At 47.9% G+C, this 23,537-nt stretch overlaps 1 protein-coding gene across 1 annotated transcript in view; it reads left to right on the plus strand.

Annotated features, from left to right (window-relative positions):
• LOC111150803 (immunoglobulin like domain containing receptor 2) overlaps nt 1–13,060 on the plus strand; it is a 54,538-nt gene extending 41,478 nt beyond the window's left edge. The window contains exons 7-10 of the mRNA XM_022508413.1: nt 5,764–5,877; nt 9,636–9,852; nt 11,065–11,749; nt 12,999–13,060. Coding sequence (XP_022364121.1) covers nt 5,764–5,877; nt 9,636–9,852; nt 11,065–11,749; nt 12,999–13,034 — 1,052 coding nt within the window. The 3' untranslated portion in view covers nt 13,035–13,060. The remainder of the gene's footprint in view (nt 1–5,763; nt 5,878–9,635; nt 9,853–11,064; nt 11,750–12,998) is intronic.
• The last annotated feature ends 10,477 nt before the right edge of the window (nt 13,061–23,537 follow it).

Consider the following 23,537-nt stretch of genomic DNA (forward strand, 5'->3'; position numbering starts at 1 on the left):
GAGCTGGCTCCCCTCGTGATCCGATGACGACTGCCGTAGTTCCAGGCACTAAATGCGTTCAGAGATGGAAAAACATATCCTTTTTCCTTGTGCTGCTTTTTTCAAGAGTGAGGATACCTCTTCCAGAAGCCCCTCCCCTTCCAACAGACATCTCCTAGCAATTTTATTGGCAAGAATTGTGTCTCGAACCCATTTCTATACCTGATTGGTTTGAACTAATCAAGACTCATCTCTTAGGCTGGAACACTTTTCATCTTGGAAATGAACAAAATCAGGGTTCCGTTAGCGGGGAAAAGGGAAGCTGCACAGCCGATGTCGGCCACAGCCGGTCTGGCCCAGGGTGTCATTATCTGGTTCGAGTCAGGAAGGAATTCTTCACGATCCCTCAATGGACACATTTCTGTACTCATGGTCCCATGGCCAGACTTACTGATGGCATTTGGCTATGTGTCCTTTAAGAAAAAGGTGGCTTAAGCCAATGTTTCATGTAGCTTATTTTTGAAAGAATGTTAGAGATGTTAGGAAATGCTGACTGAAAAGATGTAAATTTAGCCTATTTTATATTTATATGCTACTTTAATTTTAGGGATTTTAGGGTAATCATGTAGCAACAGTGATTTTTTTTCAGATTACATTTGTACACAACACCCCTTTGGACCCTCTCGGTAGTTGAAGAGGCAAGGTTACCAAATGGGAACGACAAGAGTCACCTTGATTCCTTTTCCCGACCTTCATTTGCGATCTCTGTTCCAACAGAAGAAGACCGTCTCCTGTCCTTCTCTGGATGCAGCCTCTTCCTCTTTGTCAAGGTTCTGTCTTTACGGAGCAGCCACACTCCATCCAGTCGGAAGATTGGCTCTCATCACCAGCCTTTCCTTCTCCCTGTCTCCATCCTAGCAGCATTCAAACCATGCTTAAATCTCGCCCATTAAGATATAACAATCTGCGAAACCCCCATAGTCCTCTGGTGTTACTTCCCTGTTCCTTTTCTCCTCTTCATAGCCCAACTCCTTCAGCATTTCGAGTAGTTCTTGTCTCCATTTCCTCTGCTTTTCACCAACTTCTCAGCTAACTTCCATCTGGCTATCACTTTCCCTACTCCAGACACCAGTGCTTGTGATGACTGTCCTACCACTAGATTTAATGGATGCTTCTCAATTCTTACAACCCTTGACTTCTCAAAAGCATTTACCTCCTATATCACTTAGTCATTTTCCCTACCTGTTTTGCTATTTGCTGGCTCTCCTTCCACTGCCCACACCCCAGATGCTGTGTTCTTGTTTTGTCCAAGGTCCTCTCCCTGGGAAATCTTACCTACTCCAATGGCTCTGTCATCTTCTCCATGCTTATGACTCCCAGTCACCATCTTCAGCCTCTCCTCTGCTCCCCAGTCCCATATATCAAATTGCTTTCTGGACATCTCACAGGCATTTCGAACTTAAACTCTAGGAAATGGAATTAATCTGCTGTTTTTAGACTTCAAATGAACTCCCACATTTCTTATCGTAGTGGATGGCACTATTGTCCACCTAGCAGCCCAAACTAGAAGCGGGGACCTCATCCTTATCTCTTCCTCACTTCCCTCATCTGATTTGTCACCAAGTCCTTCAGACTGTACTCAAAATAACCTTGAATCCATTTACTTTACTCCGTCTCTATTATACTATCCTGGTCCTTTCTACCATCATCTCCCTCCTTGATTAATGTAATGCTCTCCTGCCTCAGCTTTCCACAGCTTCTCTTGCCTGGCTCTAAGTCATTTTCCCATCTACCTGGTCCCCACTCATCCTTCTTACAAAAGAATTGAGTAGGCAAGTAGGGTTTTGAAATGTCATTTTCAAAACTAATAAGGATGTGTGTCTATATATATGCCTACTGTATGTATACAGAGAATATGCAAATTTTAAGCATCACTTCTCCCACAACTGAGCTGCTCTCACCCTGGGGGTGGAATCTGGCAGCTGTTCCATCATCCATAAACAGCCTGATTTAGCTCATTAAGATAGGACAGGAAAAACAAGGCTATATCCATAGGTATCTGCCTTAGAGACTTTTTTTTTTTGCAAGTTTTATAAGTTAGATTTGGCTGTGAAGGAGAAATTAGCTGAAAAATAGTTAATTTCAATTAACTGGGTCAAAAATATCTGCTCAACCACTTAACAATACACATTTTTGAAGTTATAGTTCGGCATCAAAAGAATAGCCCAGTCCCCTCCCCACCCCTCCCCACTGAAACCAAAGGCGCCAAGGCTAGTAAGTTAGAGGGGCCACACCAACCAGAGGACTTGGACTGGACAGAACTTGAGAAAGATAAATCATCCATGGGCCCTAAACTGAAACATCCCGGGGGGGGGGGTCATTTTCCAAAAAAGTGCTGGACTTCGGCCAGTAGTCAAGGACACATCTTATTAAAATATCACCATACATCAGAGTTCTCTGGTTTTCAGACAAATTACGAATCTAAAATCAAAACCAAAACCAAAACCAACACCTTTTACTGGGAGAATTGCATAGCTTTTAGGCTACTGAAACCAAATGATGTTACCTCTAAAGTCTAAATATCCATGCTTTGCCTCTGTCCTTCTTGGCCAGTGAGAGGGATTTAGATATCTGAAGGCATTCGCTGGAGGGACTGAGAAGTCAAGGCTGAAAATGCCTCTTCTGCTGGAGTCCCTGTATAAGGCCAGTGTTGAAAGGTGAACCTACCACCTTCATTCAAGGCTGTCAGTAGTTATTATAACTTCTCAGGGACATGATAACCTGCGCATACATAACCAAATCTGTCTCATAATGAGGATTATAATTTGTTATAATGACACAGGAAACAATCTAAGCTTTGGTCCGAGTTGCAGTTAACTGAGAGGCGTCCAGCTGTCTCTGAGCGGCCGCGGTCTCTGACGCCCGCAGGACAGCTGGTCCGCTGTTCTGTAAAGCAACAGCCCCTTCCGCTCCGTCTCAGTGTGACTGAATGTTTTATCTTAGAAGCTTTACATCTTAAAAACACCCCAATAAAGCCATAGCTCAGGTAGAGCAGGCCTGTTCCCTGATGCCTATCAAATGCTAGTTTTCTCCTTTAAAAAATAACCATCAACAATAACAACAAAATTTGCCTACGCCTTGCTGCTCCCTCGAGCTTCCATTCAAGTCGTCTCCTTCCTGGTCAAAACCCTTCAGTAAAGCAACCACGTGGCTGCTTCGGTCTTACTTGTACTCCCTTGTTCTCGTAGTTTCTATTCCCGATATCCATCCATCCATCCACCCATCCATCCATCCATCTGCACATACACGTTTTGAGAGTCTACAGTGTGCCAGGCTCTGTGCTAAGTGCTGGGGATGCAGAGATAAACAGAGAGAACTGGTCCTTACCCTCAGGAAGCTGACAGGCTAGAGAAGGAAACTCTACTAAAAATACTATTTCCGAAGGAATCATGAACTTCGCCACCGTCCCCAGACTGGCTCAGTTCAGCTCCAACAGACATTAATGCCTACTCAGCAGTGTCCTGGGCTTTACACTCATCTAGAATAAGAATTCTTCTCCTTCAAGAATCTTTGGGAAGATTGGACCTTTATACACAGAATTTGGGACAAACTAGAATATATTGAGAGTCATAATGAAAGTTCCAAGTAAATGATTTATAAGAGAGAAATGAGATGGAAAGAGAGAGGGAGGAAAGATAGAACTTTCTAGCTGTGAGAATTAGAGAAAGCTTTTTGGATGTGGTGCTATTTGAGCTGCCCCTAATAATTACAAAGAACTCAAAGTACTCTAGTGATTTGGTCTTTGTTGTCTTTTTTTTTTTAATTTTTTTTCCTATATTTGTCTTTTTCACGATGAGAAGGGTTGAGAAGTATTAGCTGCATTTGATAGATGTGAAAACTGGGTCCTGGATAGGTCATCATTTATTTGAGGTCCCTCAATGAACCAGAGATGTACCCACGAACGCCAGGCTCCCCACCTTCCGATCCCTGTGTTTCATCCATCAGACATCACTGCCTCTGAACAGACATAGCACTTCCGTGGGATAATTGCCTTTTAATTGAACTGTCTGTACAACTCTGTAAACGCCTCTGCAGAGATGGAAGGCTGTGCAGCTTGATAAATAAAATCATTCCTACTAATAATTGCTTTGGCCTAAGGATTATGGCTCCAACCTCCAGGAGAAGGTGCTCCTGAAAAGCGTGTGCAGAGATTCACTGATTTTTTTTTTTTTTTAAGAAATCCCACAAGTGGATGTGAATAGGAAGGGCCCAGAATGTTCTCATAGAGAACATCGGTGCACCTGCAAATGGGCGTGGGGGCGTTCTCTCGGTCTTCAAAGCCAGGGCTGTGAGGAGAGCACTTAGCAGTACAGTATTTTAATCCTCCGTGTGCGTCGTTTGTGCACACGTGGGACTTTGTCCACAGCCAGGGTCACGTGACCAGCGGAGGCTCTTCTGGAGGCACACGTGGCCATATGGTTTCTTTATGGTATTTGCCCTACGGTGGGAGAAGAGCGCTTTGGGAGTTGGGTTACTTGCTTCCATCCCGTTGTGTAGTCCTGACTGGCCAGAAGACAGGACCGATAGGCCTGTGCCCCTCATCACACCACCCATGACACACCTACGAGCATTTCCTACTCTGGGCCTTCTTGTCTTCCTCTTGGGTGGCTCCCTCCTGCCTCCGCTTCTGGGCTCCCGAGTTTCAGTCAGGTTATGTAGGTCTAGTGCTGCCTGTGCTGTCCATTATTCTCGAGCAGGGCATGAAACTCTCTGAGCCAAAGTTTTCTCGACCATAAACTGAGGCTATCAGCAAATTTGTTAGGGGTTGTGAGGAGCAAATGTCCCTGCAGAGCATTAGGGCAGTACCTAGCACACTGAGAGGCTCAATGCATGCTGTCTCTTACCACTGGCATGTTGGGTCCTTCTCTCTGTTTCTCGTATTTGTGAAGATTTGACTTGCCTGTGTCTGATCACCCTTGGGGCTGGTATTGGACTCGACTGATACTAAGTGCTGTGGGGCTTAAACAGCCTTTGTTCCTGACAGTATGAGTGATGGGAGCGTAGGAGATGGTATTCTCTCTCGTGCTTTTGTCTTGTTCTTTATTGAGCCCCCCCAAAATAACGCCTGCTTCTGACCACACAGCAGCAGGTGGAATTAATCGTGTCTGGAGTATGGTATTCCCTCTTCCGAAAGGAAAACGTCAAAGAAATAAAGTGGAACCAGAGTTAGCAATCCATGTATTTTTGCCCCTCGTTTTCGTTTTGCACAAACGCTTCTTGTAGTCTATCATCCTGGCTCATATGCACCACCTGTGAGGGGATTTTTGCACCATCCCCCGTGAAACCAGAGGCATTCAGGCCACCCTCGTCAAGGTCCCCGATGTTTGGGTGTCTGTTTTATTTACATGCTCTCCCACCAAGCGAAGATGTGACCCGCAGGTGCTATAGCATGATCTATGTCCTCCGTCCAGAAAATCTGTCTTCCCCCCCCCCCCCCGAGCTTTAAGTGGAGCTAAGGAGGTCAGAAAGTAGGAAGCAGAAGTTAACAAATGACCCCAAATCTACTGTGAGAGAACTTGGTGGTGCACTGCTGTTCTTCCATTCCAGGGCCACCATCTGATAAAAGGGATCTCAGTCACGGTTCCATAAGTATAAATATAGATGATTATTTCTGGCGATTTCAAAGAGAGTTGTCATAAGCAGGAACTGCGGGTTTTACTTGGTAAAGTAGAGAGAGGCCACCTCCGGCTTTCCTCAGCTCCCCTTCCTGTCCTTTCTCCACAGTTCGCAAAGGTTACCGGATTCAGGCTGACAAAGAGAGAGACTCCATGAAGGTCCTGTACTACGTCGAGAAGGAGCTGGCTCAGTTTGATCCAGCCAGAAGGATGAGAGGCAGATGTGAGCACGTGATCTGGGCTTCACGGCTAAAGGGGGTTTGGGGATTCCCAAACGTGGGCAGCCCTGAGCTCTTGGGGCTTAGGACTAGCAGGGGTGCTGGCGATGTCCTGAAGAGAGTAGCTCTGAGGGCACAGAAGGGAGAAAAAGGGCTCCTGGTGTGAAGGGCAGAACAGTCGTTCCCACCTTGCTTCGTGCTGTTTCTCTCCGTGGGGCAGTCTGCTTTGCTGGGCCCAGGCAGTGCTGGGGTTACAGATGTTTTCTTCAAAGGGTCATTCCCTTCTATTCAAAATAATGACTAAAGACGTAAGTTTTTCCCCCAACATGGAAACCCCTACCATTGAGCAACGGTCCAGCTGCCGACTTGCTACATGGAGGCCTCCAAGCAGCGGAAGGACAAGTCTACCAGCAGAAAATGAGGCTGTGTTCCTCTGAGATGCCCAACGGCAGAGACTGAGGGCTAGGAAAGAGGCTGCCCCTCTTATCAAAAGAACTTTCCAGTTCCTGAGCTTGTAGGTGGCAGGACCCCAGCCTTCACTCACAAGCCGTCGGACACTCTGCAGCGGACACGGCTGAGTGCTGGGGTGGACTCCAGATTACCTCGGTGACAAGAGACGGCTCAGGGCAGGTCTGACATGGACGGGCGGATTATTGGAGGGTGCTGGCTGGCATGGTGGTGAGGTCACTACCTCTCTCTCTCTCTCTTTGAACCCTCCTTGCCTTGGAAGCGAGGAGAGACTTGATGGAACTGTTGGGGAAACAGTCCCAGACTAGAGGCGCTGTATTCAGATTAAGGACAACATATTCCTCCCAGTTTGCAAAGCTAAATTCATCCTGTCTGAGCTGCCTTCCTTGCTGCATCCTCCCACCGGCCTGCCTATAAAAAGACCATCTCCAGATTGGAATGTCAGGAATGCAGATGTCACTGCACTTGACAAGTTAGTTGTAATGTGTTGTCATGGAGCCCTGGGAGGGGACAGAGACAGCGATCCAGTAGAAGGAGCCTGGGGAGGAAATCTGGGAATCTCTCAGCTCAGGGAAAGAGTTAAAACCTGAGGTTGAAACTAAAGAATGGATCCTGATTTAGGTGACATCACCAGTCTACCTGGATTGAAATGGTCTCCAGGGACTGGCTGGTCAGAAGGTAATGACATCTGAACACCCAAGGGGACCTTAGTGGTGGCCGAGGTCAGTCTGCACCGTGTACAGATGAGGAAACAAACCCAGAGGGCTGAAGTGACTGACCGGACCGGGATTAGAACACAGCTCTTCTGATTCCCAGTCCTGTGCTCTTTACACAAGACGTTTTTGAGCTGACTGATGGCTCCGTGGCTGTAGCGGCTGTTTCTGTTCAGAGATCCCAGCCTTCTACCTCCTAGGACTTTCTAGTATGTTGGAACAGAAGAGACTGAGGTGGTTGACTCCACCTCCTTCATTTTACAGAGTAGGAAAGGAAGCAGAGAGGAAAAAGACCCAGTGTTGGCACCTCGGTACCCATGCCACAACTGGAACCAAGATCTGAAACCTGCAGGTTGACGGTCCCATAATTGCATAGAGGTGAAGTGGGAATACAGTTCACTTGACTTTGCCAGGCTCTCTTTCTGAAGAGCGGAATAAACCCTGGGACAGATCATGGACATGGGACAGTCTTGAAGATTTCATTGTAAAACGGATCTCATGGTTTCTGGTTGTGACGAGATTCTGTATGAACGGGGAATGTCAGGTTCGGGAATTTGCTAGCCAGTAAGACCCTTAATTTCCTTGCCCCTGGTAAGTAGGGGGTTGCACTTGGGCTATTTTTAGTCCAGAACCCCAGCGTGGTGATCTTGCAGAGGACACCTCCCAGGGCCAATAGGTTCCATCTCCTGTTCTTGGAAAGTTTGTCCTGGAACAGAGTCAGGCTGGTTCCGTTACATGTTGTCTGTGGCTGTTTTCACACTGCAGTGGCCGAGTCGAATAATCCTAACAGTGTGGCTTGCAAAGACTAAAATATTTGATATCTGGCTCTGTACAGAGAAAGTTTGCCTATCCTGTTCTAGAGTTACATTATTAGGTGTTTGTGAAGCAGGGACGTTGACGTTTACATTCAATGTGGCAGAAACGTTAGAACGGCACGCAGCCTAGACAGTCCGTCGCTATGAATGGTGAAACTGAGACGGCCCTCAGGATGTGGAGAAATGGAAAAGATCCATTGTTCCCTGAAGTTTAAGGAAAGTTCGGAGGCAACAATGGGATGTTTCAATAGTTTCACTTGAGGCATTTTAAAGTTCTCTTCTGTACTGCTCCCAGGAGATTAGAATTCACTGGGATCATGAGAAAAGGAAGGTTCTAGATTGTATTAATCAGTAGCATCTGAGCTCTTTTCCTTTCAAATGGGGACTCACTAGTCCATTCTCCTCAGGAGGAGGAAAAGGTTTAAAAATTATAATTCAAAACCAACTGATTACATGACCAAAATGATTGGCATTCTCAGTAAGCCTAGACCCTGATAAAACAGGACCAGGAGGCTGTGTTTATGCAACAGGGGGAGGGAGGGGAGGCCCTTCCTTTCCTCTGTGGGTGGGAGTGCTCCTCCGAGAACTCTCGGGGCTAGGGCAGAGAAGTAGAGGGAACCTGAGACACAGATCTGCGCTGCCCACATCCCATCTTGGCTTACCTTCTACTCAACAACCAAGCCTTATACTTTATAAATGTTGATTCTGATAATATTTTGAAGTTCTGACCAAAGGATTTTAGAAAGCAAATGGATCCAATTGCATTACAAATAGATTCACTAGATGTGTTTTTAAGTAAAATGATATTCAATCCATTTCAAAGTTCTGTAAACAAATGGTTGTGGTTTTTTTTTTTATTGGTTCCCCCCCCCCCCTTCCTTTCTAGACTGTGATTCTTGTCTTGTTCACAAGTGCTTTTGCAAAATGCTACTTAGGCCACTTTGTAGGAAATGAGAAAACTGTGACCACAACCCTCTTCTTGGTAGGAGGAATACAAGCAGAGGCCAGCAGGCTGTGAGTGCAGCCGCCCCTCTTCTCTTCCCATACCTCGACTCGGCTGTCCTAGCCACCCATGGCCATGCACACCTGGAATATTCGTTAGGGAGGCAAAGAAGTCTTTGTGGGCCCTGGAAATGGACTTGGTACCAATTGGGAAGGATAGTCCACGTTCCTGGATGAGCGTCCAGAAAGGGGATGATAGGACACTAGGTGTGCAGTCCCCTTGCCCCTGTGGACTGTGCTCTGGGGCGAAGGGCACAGCTGAAGGAGGCTGGAATGGGGTTCCTCGAAAGCATGGGGCCGCACTGGTTTTGAAGGCCCATACTGGGACGCGGCCACCAGTGAGGAAGATTTTGTGACCTGTGGGTTCTCTCTCATTTTGCCCCTTTTGGCTCAAGATGCCCGGGATCATCGTAGCTTTCACAGAATTCTACAAGAAGAAAAACACTGGAACAAGGATGATGATGCCTTAGGAGGAAACCAGCTGCAAAGAGCCCAAGTTCTGGGAAACGTGCCTTAGGTGGAGCAGTAACAATTATTTTCCTATTTTAAGAACAGAGCATGTAGGAACCCTCCCTCTCTATAAGCCAGTGGGCTTCTGGACGGAGCCCGTTCCTGCTGAGCTAAGAACACAGACACTGTTAGTTCAGGTTACAACTAAACCAGAACAGGATTGAAGCCTTCGGGAGGCAGTTTCCCCAGAGCCGTTAACAGAGCTCCCTTCCTAATATGTAGAAAGCTCTGTCATGCCTGGTTTTGTCCCTGCAGATAACAACACCATCTCCGAGCTCAGCTCCCTGCATGAGGACGACAGCAATTTCCGCCAGGCCTACCACCAGATGAGAAGCAAGCAGTTCCCGGTGTCCGGGGACTTGGAGAGCAATCCTGACTACTGGTCCGGGGTCGTGGGAGGCAGCAGCGGGGCCAGCCGGGGGCCCTCGGCCATGGAGTATAACAAGGAGGATCGGGAGAGCTTCAGGTACAGGTGAAGGTGGCCGCACCAGGCTGCCGCTGTGGGGCCGGGGGTGAAGGGTCTGGAGCTGGCAGACAGGCGTGGCTCTGAGACAGCTGTTTTCCGAGAGCATCGCTGTCTCCCATTCTAGGTTGTCCTGCCACAGCTCTCTTTGGGCTGTTGAACATCCCCTTCTCATGTTTATTAAGCAAAGGGACACCTGTGACACCATGTGCAATCATAGCCAAGTCCCTTTGAAATGGGGACTCTGTGCTCCTTAATGAACCTTATTAACATTTCCTTGCCTTTCTCATAATATTTTATCCTACATCCTCTAAAAATTCCCATCCATCATCTCCCCCATTTTTAAGAGATTTATTTATTTGAGAGAGAGCGAGAAAGAGAGAGAGCGCGTGCGCGCAAGTCGGGAGAAGGGGCAGGAGAGGCTCTTCAAGCAGACTCCCAGCATCAGCTCGATTTCACAGTCCATGAGGTCCTGACCTGAGCCAAAACCGAGAGGCAGGTGCTTTACCCACCGAGCCACCCAGGTGCCCCTCCACCATTTTTGATCGTCGTTATGTGAAAGGTGAAATACCAGACGTTACACTGATTGATTCTCCTGACTCTAAAAGGTGGGGACTGTTGTCCCGTTTTAAGATGGGGAAACCGAAAAGTACAGACGTTCCCTAGAGTCACCTGGCCGGTGGTGTGGGAGGCCAAGATGTGCACCCTGTTTCGTATGGCTGCTCCCCACTGAATAGCACGGTCACCACTCACCTGGCCTTTATCTTGAAGCACAGTAGACACTGCCTTTCTCTCAGACTTACCAACTGCGGGTAACTCGCAGGGATACGTTGGCCACGGGGCCCTGAGGCAGGAGGAGGCTTCTCTGCATCACCGAGTATTGCAGGGTTACCCTGGGTCGCCGGCCACGCGGGTCACGACGGCCACGCCAGGCCCCCGGCTTCGAGGCTGGGAGAAGGGAGGCCTGTGCTGGTCAACCAGAAGTCAGACTCACGACCACCAGGCCCCGCTGTGCGCCTCGGCACCGTCTGAATCACAAAGGAGTTCTACCCACACCACTCCGTCTTGGTCCTTAGCACGAGTCCAGAGAGAGCCCCGGTCGCCCCGCTTCACGGCGGTGCCCACCCGCGACCGCGCAGCCAGCCCGGGGCACCCCGCTCTGCCCCGCCCGGCCCCGCGCGCCCGCCTCGGCGGCTAACCGCCCCCGCTCTCTGCCCGCAGCCAGCAGCGCTCCAAGTCCGAGATGCTGTCGCGGAAGAACTTCGCCGCCGGCGTGCCCGCCGTGTCCATGGACGAGCTGGCCGCCTTCGCCGACTCGTACGCCGCGCGCTCCCGCCGGGCCGACGGCGACAGCCACGAGGCGCGGGGCGGCGGCCGCTTCGAGCGCTCGGAGGCGCGCGCGCTGGGCGGCTTCTACCCCGACGGCTCGCCCGACGAGTACTACGGGCCGCGCGGCCGCAGCCGGGAGCCCCTGGGCGACGCGGGCCGCGCCTGGGCGCCCAGCCCCCCGCGCCGGCGGCCGGACGACGCGCCGCTGCCGCGCCTGGTGAGCCGCACGCCGGGCACCGCGCCCAAGTACGAGCACGGGCCGCGCGCCGGGGGGCTGGAGCGCCAGGCGCGGCCCGAGGGCGCCAGCCGCGGCGGCAGCCTGGAGACGCCGTCCCGGCTGAGCGCGCAGCTCGGCCGCCGCAGCGCCTCCTACTACGCCTGGTCGCCGCCCTCCACCTACAAGGCGGCCGCGCCGCAGGACGATGACGACGACGACGACGACGACGACTCCGCCGACGACCCGCTGCCGCCCTACAGCGAGCGCGAGCTGAGCCGCGGCCCGTCCTACCGCGGCCGCGACCTGCCCTACCACAGCAACTCGGAGAAGAAGCGCAAGAAGGAGCCCGCCAAGAAGACGGTGGGGCCCAGCCCGGCGCCTCCCGCGCAGGGGGGTTCGGTCCGGGGCGGCGGGGGCCGGGGGCGGGGGGCGGGGAGGGGAGCGCGGCCGCTCGGGGGCCCGCCCCGCCCCGCCCGGCCCGGCCCGGCCCCGCCCGGCCCGGCACCAGCCGCTGGCAGTGAGCGGAGGCCCTGGCCGGGGGCGAGAAGCAGAAGGAGCAGGTGCTTCGTGCGGAGTCTCGGGTCCCCAAGCCCAGCCCTGAGAAGCAGGTAGCCTCAGGCTGCGGGGCCTCGTGACCGCCGCAGACATCTGGGTGGACGTCTGAGCTCTGCGCGCAGAAAGTTCTAGGCGTGCCTCTTGCGCCTTCCTCCCCAGCTCCCACCCTTGCGGGAGGGTTTATAACTTGCGTAAATTCCCAGAGCGCTCACGTCCCAGAGGAGTTCAGGGGCTACCGCTGTGTCTGAAGGACAGCTCGCTCTCCTCCCCTGACGCTGTGCTGAAGGTAAACTGTGAATTGTGCCCCGAGCAGGTGAGGGAAACCTTTCGGCCGCTGCCCAGTTAACTGTCTCTTCTGTAACTGGCCTTATGGAGCTTTGATTGCTGTCTCTGTAAATGCCAAGAGCAGCCCAGTCCGTCCCTCAGCCCCCAGATGTGAGCTCCGCGGCTCAGAGAAACGCTGGGGGACAGTCGCAGATGTCCACTCTGGCTGCCAAAGTGCCTCTCCCCCCTGTGCCTTGGCGGCCACTCCGCGAGCCCAAGTGCTTGTGCTCCCTCCTCAGTTACCCTGCCTCTTCCACCATTTTGTTTTTCATACTTCAAGCGGGTCGTTTTCTTTAGCACGTAGTATGGGGAGAGAATACAAATGGAAAAAAGGTACTGATCCCTCTAAAACAGATCTCTTTTGTTCTCTAAAGAGAACAATGACATGACCCGTGAAGTACCATGAGCAGGGAGTGAACGTCCGGGTCATGCCGGGTTCGTGTGCTCCATCCACACTCGCTCTGGTGGAGCCATGAATGTTGTGGCTAGCCCTAGAGGGCTGGGAAGTCATTCTGTGGCCGTGGAACTAAGTTCTGTCAGATGTATGTTGGCTTCAGCACCAACTGAGGCTTCGGAACCATAACCACAAGCCTAACGAGATGCCCGGAGTCAGGCTGTGCCAGATTCTGGACAGGGTGTGGACTCTGCCCGGGGAACCATCTGTTACGTTGTGTTGGGTTTCTTTAACCATTGCGTGGTTTAACATTGTGCCCTTTCTGCTCTTTTCCAGAGTGACTTTCCAACCAGGATGTCCCTTGTGGTCTGATGTTTGTTTTGAAGACACTTCTCTGGGTGACTAGAAATCAGAAGCAGACCACTGGGACAAGACACAAACCTAAGAGCCAGCAGGCCCGGGACCTTCTCTGGCCACCACCTCAGAAGATTTGCTGATCTTTGCTTTGGCAAGGGATGGGGGGGGGCAGCCTTTAAGGAAGGCTGATTCCAAACCTCAGCATACATCCAACTAGTATGCGAAACTCAAGAAGATGACTGTGTGTGAGAACATTCCCACACATGGAGTGTCTTACCCACTGAGTTCATCCTGCCTGATGTTCTTCCATAGCTGAACCAGGATTCCTTTTCCAGTTCTGAAAGGGAGTTAGCTCTGGACTGCTGATCTCTAGAAACTGCCTCATCCTCCAGTATGTTCTTCTATGCCTCCTGTGCTGTGCTTAGAGACAGAAAAACATTACTACTATTAGAAGAAGGTCTTGTACTGACAACAGAAGATAGCTTTAGGCAAAATATACCTTTTATCCCCATCTCCTCCCAGTCATGAGGCAATGACTATTGTTACACTAAAATCAGAGGGCCCTTGGTGAGCTCAGTGACAGTGACCTGCAGGACAATCACAGAAATGACTTCAATTTGCTGTTTTGAATGACAGCTCTTGAGTGGCTAGAACAAGACAAAAGAGAGTATCCCTTTTTGAAAAGCGGTGTAAGTGCTATTTCTTTTTCCATTCTGAGAACTTAAACTGCTTTTTCTCTTTCCGCTGTGCACAGTGACATCCGAGTCTTAGACGTTAAGGGCTCTCCTCGTCCTCCCTTCTCCTGGACTTTCCACATGTTGGTGCCACCCACAGAGCCCCACTTCCCTCTGCACTCTGATTAAATTGTCATCAGGTGCCTTTTGAAAAATGCTTAAAATACACACATGAAAGAGAGGAGGAAGGAAAAAAGAAGGAGAAAGCAGTTATGCAAAATAGAGAATGACAAAAGAATTTAAGAGGAAAAGAATCTGTGATCTCACTCTATTTTGAACGTGGGCCATTTTCCCCACAAATTCAGACCCCAGTCTTCTCTGGTTTTATACTTCATTGGCCATGAGTTGTTCCTGCCGTCCCAGCTCTGTCATTCCAGGACCCCAGGGATGGGTGGAACGTGCGTCCCTTCGCCTCACCAGGCTGCTGCTCCAGATGCGTTGGGAAACGAGGGATCTTGTTCTCTCAGGAAGGAGCACTTCCTGGTCCCACCCTGGCCTAAATGATAGATTTTGCCTAAATCCCAAAGCTAGTTATTTCCGGATTTTGCAGTTTGTACAGATTGCAAGAAATGGCCACACTTTCTTCCCTTCTCAGCAAGAGGTGCGCTCCGTTTCTCCACCCGTCCAATCTGGGATGGGCCAAGTGATTTGATTTGGCCAGTAGCCCAAAACAAATGTAACACAAGCAGAGTCCTGAAAAATTCTTGTGCATGGGGCCTATTTTCTCTTGCAATCGCCACGAGGTAAACAAGCCTGGGCTGTCCCGCCGCATGATGAGAAGAACGGGCCCAATACCCCGTCCATCCCATCTGACAGCCTGTCAAGTCTCAGCTGATTGCAAACAGCTGTGCGAGCCGTCAAGCCCGATGGGACAACGGCCTAGCTGAGCCCAGCCCAAATTCTTTCCGACCCAAGGCATGAGAAGTGCGTGCACCCTTTAAATATTCCTTTCTCTTCAAGGACAAGCTGTTTCTCTTTGTCTCGGTGTTCGTCCCTTAATCCCCGACTCCATCTAACCTTAGGTGTCTCACAGTCTCCACTTTCTTTGGCAAACTTCTGCCAAAGCTTTTCACCCTGCACCATTATGGTGGGACACATGGTTGGATCAAAAATCACTGGGAGACAATGATGCTTGGCCTCCCAGCAGTGGTCAACTTTCTATCTTCGAGTCCACGGGCAACCTCTGAAGGTTTCTTCTTCAGCATCTTCTTGGTCTTGTCCAGAGCCACCTGACCGGAGCTGGGCCCTAGTCTCAGAGCACCATTCCACTGGGATCTTTATTTTGCGGCCTGTCCAAAACAGTCCTACATGTGCAAGGAAATTAAGAAGTGGCTGGTGAAGGTCGGGAGGATGAGTTGCTATCCTTGCCTGGAGGAGACCTGGCCTACCAAAGGACTTTGCGGTGGCTTTGGCCTGAGAGGAACCAGGGACAGCTCAGCCCAGTGCTGGCACTTCCAAGGGCAGGAAGACACGTGCCATAACCTGGTGCTGAGTGTTAGACTTGCTGGTGTCCCCGGCCTCTGAGAGCCTAGGTCCCATCTGTTTGGGCCCCACATCAGATGGGAAAGATGACTAAACATCATCATTTCTTAGTCACCAGCTTTGGATTCCAACTTGCTCAGGCAATCCTGGAGAATATTGGGTAGCTGCAGAGCTATTATCTCTTCAACTGAGCACTGTGTCAGGCTTCTCTCCACCAAAGAGCCCCATAGCACCAGCTGCAGAGACCAGACATATTGCTTTTGTTAGCCGAGGGCATGTAGGATTTTGGAGATGGTTCAGGGAGTCATAGAGAAAGAATTACTAAAATTGGAAACCTGCAATTCCAAAGAGAACAAAACTATAGACCATACAATAAGAAAACACGAAGACAACAGGCTCCTGAAATAACCTGGGGAGATGGGACCAGGTTGTCCCCTGTAGGGCTGCATAAATCCCTGAAACTTGCAGAGAGAGAGAGAACACTATTGTTTCTGGGTAGGAGGATAGAGACAAGAACTGGCTGGACAAGTAAAGGCAAAGCTGGCCATCCTCGGCACCCCGGCTTTTCCCAGTGGGTCCTTTATTTTCTTCCCTGAATAGTGTTTCCCACAGAGGAAGGGCTTATAAATATTACCTTCCTTCCTAGCTTTTACTGGGGGTACAGAATGTCTTGCATAAGATGCGATCTCTGTCCATTGGGACCGGGCAGTTGACTAGCGGAAATAAGACATGCCCAAGAAGGAAGTAGGAGATTTTATGCACATAATGTGAGATATTGCTATGGATAACAACAAACCCAGAGAATTAAAGTTTTTAAATTTAAATGGGTATATTTTGATATTTAAATGTTGTGTGTGTTCGTCTATCCATTGTGTTTAAAGATAAGCTCAATGTTCTGAAAAGCCAGTCTTAAAAAAAGATCTGACTGGAAGAGATGGATTAGGATGGGGAGCGGTAGGAGGCAGAGGGCCCGGAGCGATGATGCCGGAGCTGCTGTGTGCCTGTTGAGTCACAGCTGAGTCAGGGATGTGTTGGAGAAGGGGGTGTGGACGCAGGTGGCAAGAGGTGTCCCCTAGAACAGCTTCCTTTAGGCCATGCATAGGTTCACTAGGAAGCTGGGAATGTTTTCCCCGGACCTGAGGGTACGTGTCAGCCGATCCTCCCAGGCTCACTCCCGCGGAACTCGGCATCTGCTTTTCCGGGGGCTCAGTTCTGCCGCCGCGAGTGCTGCTGGCCACCCTCCCCAGCGCAAAGAAAGTCTGGCAGAGATAACGGGCCTCTCGTCTCCCTTCACGTCATCCTCACTGGGCACCTGGGGGCCCTGCCCCTCTAGCCTGAGGCAGTCCATGCGGAGAACGCCTAGCCCTGTCTGTAAGTATTTCTAAATACTCTGAAAGACAGCACACAGGTGAGCTGACTAGGTTACCTGATGACGGTCAGAGGCTGACGTATCAGATGTTGTTGATCCATCCCTTCTCTTTATAGACGGAGAAATAAACCCGAATTGCTATTAGTGAAGTTGCAAATCTCATTAGGCCTTTGGATTCCAAGCCTATAGATCTCCAGTGTTTCCCCAAATTTCCTAACCATACAAATTCCGCGATTGCTGTTAAAAATAATACTGCTGGGCCCCACCCACCCTGGAGATCGATTAGGTGGGTCCGGAGTGAGTATGGGTTCTTTTAAAAAAATACTTCAGCAGAGCCCTGTGATCAGATGCATTTGGGGAATGCAGCACTAGATGGGTCATACCTGTGGTGTGCCCCGAGCAGCTGGTCCTCAGGCTCCCTGGGGCTCGGGGGACGTCCGCAGAGGTCCTCGTACTCCCCCGGGGCTGGCAGTGGTGCGGCGCCCAGCAGTCTGGCTGCCGCGTGGTGACTGGCTCACCAGGGTCCAGAGGTAGGAGAACTCTGTGAGGCAGAGAGAAAGGAAGGCTGGAAATACCCCCCAGGAGCCGGTTCTAGATGTTTCTAATCCTAGAATAATGATCTATTGTGACAATCTCAGATCTGACAACAGGAATTACAGGTAATTTTCTCATTCCCTTGATGTCATGCTGAGCAAAACTTAGATCATGAGTAGAAAGAAAAGAGACCACTGGGGAAATGGCAAATCATTTTTTGAAGTGTTCAAAAATATTTTGAAGTTGATCAGCCTGGCTGGTCGACTCCCACCTCCACTTAACGACCCAAGCGGGGTGGGCAGGAATAAGAAAATCTACATCATATACCCTCCTTCCGACATCAGATTTAGATACTGCCAAAATCTCGCTAGAGTTCAAAATTTGATTTATAGGATGTGGAGATCCAAATTCACCAAAATAGGGCCCCAGGTACTTAAAGTCCTGGAGGAAAATAGTGCCTGTTTTTTTCCTGCTAGGGTCCTACCTCCTCGTCACCCGGGAGGCTGGTCCGCGGAGCTGACAGGAGAGGCGTTTACCATCAGAGTGGAACAGACATAATGTTGAGCTGCTTAAAGCAGCATCCTGAGTTCTGGCCCTGCCCGAGGGCGATAAGTTCAATATGGACAGCATTTGTGTTGTTCTCATGGTGCATTACTGTTTACAGAGCACTTCCACGGGCATTGTATCCTTTGATCCTAACACCCTCCTGCGACCGCGGCCAGGGGGATGCTGTGGTCTCCTCGAGAAAAGCTGAGCGATTTGCCCATAGTCCAAAGGTCTTTAAAGTTGTCCAGCCAGGCCCTCTGCCTGTCTAGGGTTCTTCCCCCACGACTGCTGCCACACCCCCGGGACGGGTACCCGGCTGATCCGTCCCTGGTGCAGACAGCCCTGGACCCCGCGCTCAGTCTCACGCCCACCAGCGCCTCCAGGCGGTGAACTTGGGCAGCCTAGCACCCCTCCTCCAGCGGAGCTCTGCGTGGGAGCCAGCCCCCCTCCAGGACGGTTTCTCTTTCACTAGCTGTGCTGCGAGGGGAAAAGGCTTTGACAACAAGCTGCTTCAGGTCCCTTTCTGAGGAGGCATTTCTGAGCCAAACTACAAACTCGTCTAGACTCGGGATGCCGGGGTTCGGGGTAACCTGCTTCGAAGTGAACCATCCGGCTCCTTCACTGCATTTAGGGATTAGACACTCTCCAATGAGAACCTTCCCTTTGGGAACACACAAGAGGGGAACAGAAGGAGCAACAAGACAAAGGGGTCAGAAATCTGTGTCACGAGAGTCACCTGCCCAGTTACTTGTGCCTTGTCTGTGGCATCAAAACTAAAATGTTGTATCACTCTTGCCCGTGATTTTTTTTCAGTGTCAGATAAAGTGAATTTGCCTGTCATGTTGTAATCCAAATAAAGTATTTCACCTACATTTGTTATCAAGAACTCATAATTAACATGGCGATGTTTAATCGTGATCTGATATTAAATGACCTCAGCAGGAAAAAAAATCACACAGGACTGCCTCTGGTTGTTTTAAGTACTGTAACAGAGAGTTAAATACCGTGGGATTGCAGGGGACCCTAAGTAGGTTTCACAGACTTTCATAAGCTGCGGCCTGGCTGGGTTTCTGTTGCCACACTCACTACTTTCCACACCGTAACATTCGGGAGAAATGAGGAGTAGGAAGGATGGTGGACAATGTGATGGGACCTAGCTCATTTCAAGAAGGGCACAAGTATTTGCTTGCTAGAAACAGCACTTGGGGAAAGGAGGGAAGAAAGCTGTGGGAGGATATTTTAAGTTCCGAAGAGATCTGAAAAATTCTACAGCATCGTAATTCAGAGAAGGCCACTTAAAACCTTTGTTAGCAAAAGAGATAAGTACTTCAGGGATGTATTACTCCTTTCTTACTAGCCAGGCCCTATCAAGGGAATCTTATATTTTAGAGTCCAACTTGAATACAAAGCCTGTCCACTTGCTTGAAGCATCTGGACTCAGTTCTCTTAGTAGTGAACTTAAAAATGTTCATGTGTAGATTTAACTTAAAGATAGACTCCAAAACAGTATAATTCTGATTACTTCCTTTTGACTTGCTGCTATTTCGTCCCTTGTTTTAATTTTATCTTGCTTTTTCAGCTTTATAAAATACTGTGCTTAGAAAAATAAAAGATCAATTTATAAAGTGTTTAGAATCACCTACCTGTTTTTTCTACACATCTCTTCTTTTTGCATTTCAGGTCATCTTTTGACATCTTTCCCCCTCTTCCTGAAGGAAGTTTTCTCTAGTGTGGTTTTTTGGTAGGATACTCTATCCATTTTTGTTTATCTATAACAGTCTTTACATCATTCTTGTTTTTGAAAGATAATTTCACTGAGTAGACAATTTTATTTATTTTTTAAGATCTTATTTATTTATTTCACAGAGATCACAACTAGGCAGAGAGCCTGGCAGAGAGAGAGGAAGGGAAGCAGGCTCCCTGCTGAGCAGAGAGCCCGATGGGGGACTTGATCCCAGGACCCTGAGATCATGACCTGAGCCAAAGGCAGAGGCTTAACCCACTGAGCCACCCAGGCTCCCTGAGTAGACAATTTTAAACTAGTCAACCATTTTAAACCAATTTTCCCTTGGCACACTGAAGATATTAGTGTATTCTCTTCTGGCTTTTATTGTTGCTTGTAAGTCCGTTATCAATCTAATTATCCTTCCTTTGTAAGTAATCTGTCTTGTCTCTCTGGCTGTTTTTAAGATTTTCTTTTTGTCTCTAGTGTTCTTTGGTTTAATTTACACGGTGTGGATTTCTTTTCTACTTATTCAGATTGGAACTTGTTGTGCTTCCCGAACCTATGGATTGGATTTTCCATTAACAATGGAAAATTCTTAGTTATTAACATGTCAAATATGTCTCCTCTCTAAGCTTCCTTTTGAGAATTCCAATTAAATATATGTTAGGCCTTTCCATTCCATCCTCCATACTGCTTAAGCTATCTTTTGTATTTTTCATCTCTTTGTCTTTTTGTACTGTATTCTGGGTAATTTCTTCAAGTTTATCTTCCAGTTCACTATTTTTCTCTTCAATTGGCTCTAATCTCCTTCTTCGAGTTTTAATTTTAATTAATAATTTTTTCATTTCTAAAAGCTCAGTTTAGTTCTTTTGCAGATTTGCATGGTCATTGTCGATACTGTGCTATTCCTTATTCTTATAGATAATTCCCTCTTATTTTCTTGACTACCTTAAGTGTACTAATTTTATACTTTATACCCAGTAACTCTATGTGCAGTCTTCAGAGGTTTTGGAAGTTTGTTACTTTTGCTAACTCTCATTTGTGGTTTCTTATTTCCTTATATGTTTTGTAGTTGGTTTTTTATGGACTCATGTTTGGTAGAATGCCACATTGCATTGATGCCAGTCAAGAAAGACCTTTGTTGATCCTTACCTGTCCTCTGTCTCTCCATAATGACTCCACAAATACACAGTAACTCTGGAAAGCCCAAGAGAAATGAGTAATCGAGTGAAGAGGGAATGGAAGTGCTAAGTGGGATAAATCCAAGAGGTACATGCATTTCTCTCTGATGCAAGCTTCCAGACTAGAATGAGCCTAAGATAAAAGAGAACAAGAAGATTTAACTTTACATATTGTTCATTTTTTTTAAGATTTTATTTACTTATTTGACACAGAGAGAGAGATCATAAGTAGGTGGAGAGGCAGGCAGAGAGAGAGAGGAAGAAGCAGGCTCCCCGCTGAGCAGAGAGCCCGATGCAGGGCTCGATCCCAGGGCCCTGGGATTACGATCTGAGCCAAAGGCAGAGGCTTTAACCCACTGAGCCACCCAGGCACCCCTATTGTTCATATTTTGATCATTATAAAAGAATCACTATTTTAATTCTAGAAATAAGCCTATTTGAAGGTGAAAAGTGAACAGAAGTCCATATATTTAGTCAAATGACCAAAGAAATTATGGATCCAGATTTTATTCAAAAAGCAGAGAAGGATGAAACCTATAGGATGGATTAGAATTAGGCACTTGTGGGGGGAAAATGTTATCTTATGTTTGCACCCTATCGATTCCCATTTGTCTAATGTAGAAGTCATATTTTTATATACAAAATCAATTCATGAAATCAAAATTCATGAAATAAAGAACTAGGCTTAACTAGGTTTTCGGAAAGCTTCTGAGAAATCTTGACAGATACATCCTAATAATACTTATCACACTATTTAAGAGAAAGATTTTCTGCTGAATTTGGTTTTAAGCATTTCCTGAAAGCTTGTCACGTGGTCTGAGATGACTCACAAAACATGGCAGGAGGTAAAGCCATGGCTAGCAGGCCCATTCCTGAGAAGGGCAGTGTGTTGGCCTGACATGCCATCTCGTGGCCCACATCCAAGGGGATACCTCTGGTACCAAATTTCCAGGACTCAAGGTATTGGATAGAGGTGTTCCTCGCATTGTTCATGAGGTGTCTTCTTAAAAAGCCATGTATGAATTCACTTTTGGCAAATCAAATTGAAGTGCATTAGGAGATCTTTATTTAGAAGTGCTGAGTGTTCCTGTATGTTTTTCAAGTGCAGACCTTGTCCAATTACATCTTCAGGGCAGACTTCTGTGCAGACCATGTGGGGAAAATCTCAGGCTTCTTCTTTGGGACCAAGTGAGAACGAGGCACATGCCTTCTTTGATTTAAAGCTATTTTAAAGTGTGCTTCTGACCACCATTGAGTTACAAGTCTCTTCTGAAGTCAGGTCAGACTCTGATACTACAGAGATACAGTGAAGTCATTTTCTCATTATTGAGCAAATATTATGTCACTGAAATGTGCAACCAAACAGTCCATTCCCTGGCCTTTGGTGGTAAAAAGATTAATCAATCTCTCTCTCTCTCTCTTTCCCCCTTCCTTCTTCCCTCCCCACCTTCTCTTTAAAACAAAGCAAAATAAGACAAGACAAAACAAAAACACAAACAAACAAAAACAGAGAAAACTCTATAGTCTCTTATATTACAACAATTTTTAAATACAACCCTTGCTCTCAGGAGGTGTGTTCTTATATCTTGTTTACATATCTTGCCCAACAGCCCAGCAACAATGCTTTCTTCCTGGCTCATTTTGTTTTTTTCTGGAGATGATCAGTCTCCAGCAGAACAAAGCCAGAAAGATAGATATGGTGACTTCTGTTTACCATGGTTCTTATAAAAGATCTTTTATTAACTCTGTGGAATTCATTTATAATAGATCTACTAGCATCCCTCCTCCCCCATAGCCTCTTGGTGTTGCTGCTATGGTCCTGGAAACTGGCTTTTCTCACTCCTTCATGCCAGAGAGACATGAAGTCCCAGCTGAAGTTTTTCTTTGGCACGGATATTAGTCAAAAATCTTTTGGTTGCAAATGACAGAAAGCTAACTCAGACTAGCTGGAAAAAAAAAAAAAAAGAGGGGATGAAGGTAGTTTATTAGAAAGATCCTGGGGTAGCTCATAAGTTGGAAGAAGAGCTCTAGGAACTGAGGGAAAATATGGGTTTAATGTGGTCAGAGTCTCTCTATGTCCATCACTCACATCTACTTATTTTTGACATATATATTTTTCTCCCCACGAGGACAAACTGTCTCGACAAGGCAGGAATAAAGACACTAGCAGTCCAGGAGTCACAATTTTCCTGCTTATGTGACAAGAGAGGTGAAAGGCCTTACTCATGAGAACAATGAGGAAAGGCTGTGACTGACCCACAGGGAGTCATGTGCCCATCTTTGACCGAATCATTGTGGCCAGGAAGATGGCAGGTCCACTTATGACCAGGAAGGTGAGATTCTTTGAAGGACTAGAGAGTGGGAGAACATTTCTCCAAAGGAGAGAGGGGGCTACTTATAGGAGTGGGATATGCAATGTTGTGCAGGCAAAACACAGTAACAACAACAGGTATCCACTAATAAAACAAAAAAGATTCTTTTCTTTCACTTTTTAAATTAAATTTAGTTAATATACAGTGTATTGTTAGTTTCAGGGGTAGAATTTAGTGATTCATCAATTGTATATAAAACCCAGTGCCCATCACATCAAGTGCCCCCCTTAATGCACATCCCCCAATCACCCTATCCCCGCCACCCACTTCCCCCTCCAGCAACCCTCAGTTTGTTCCCTAAGAATTTCTTATGGTTTACCTCCCTCTCATTTTTCATCTTATTTTACTTTTCCTTTCCTTCCTTTATGGTCATCTGTTTGGTTTCTTAAATTCCACAGATGAGTGAAATCACGTATTTGTCTTTTTCTGATTGACTTATTTTGCTTAGCATAATGCCCTCTAGTTCTATCCACGTCATTGCAAATGGCAAGATTTCATTCTTTTGGATGGCTGAGTAATATTCTATTTTATCTATATCTGTGTGTACACACACACACACACACACACACACACA

Source organism: Enhydra lutris, unplaced genomic scaffold, assembly GCF_002288905.1.
Source record: "Enhydra lutris kenyoni isolate GAN:26980312 unplaced genomic scaffold, ASM228890v2 scaffoldscaffold24, whole genome shotgun sequence".
Lineage (NCBI taxonomy): Eukaryota > Metazoa > Chordata > Mammalia > Carnivora > Mustelidae > Enhydra > Enhydra lutris.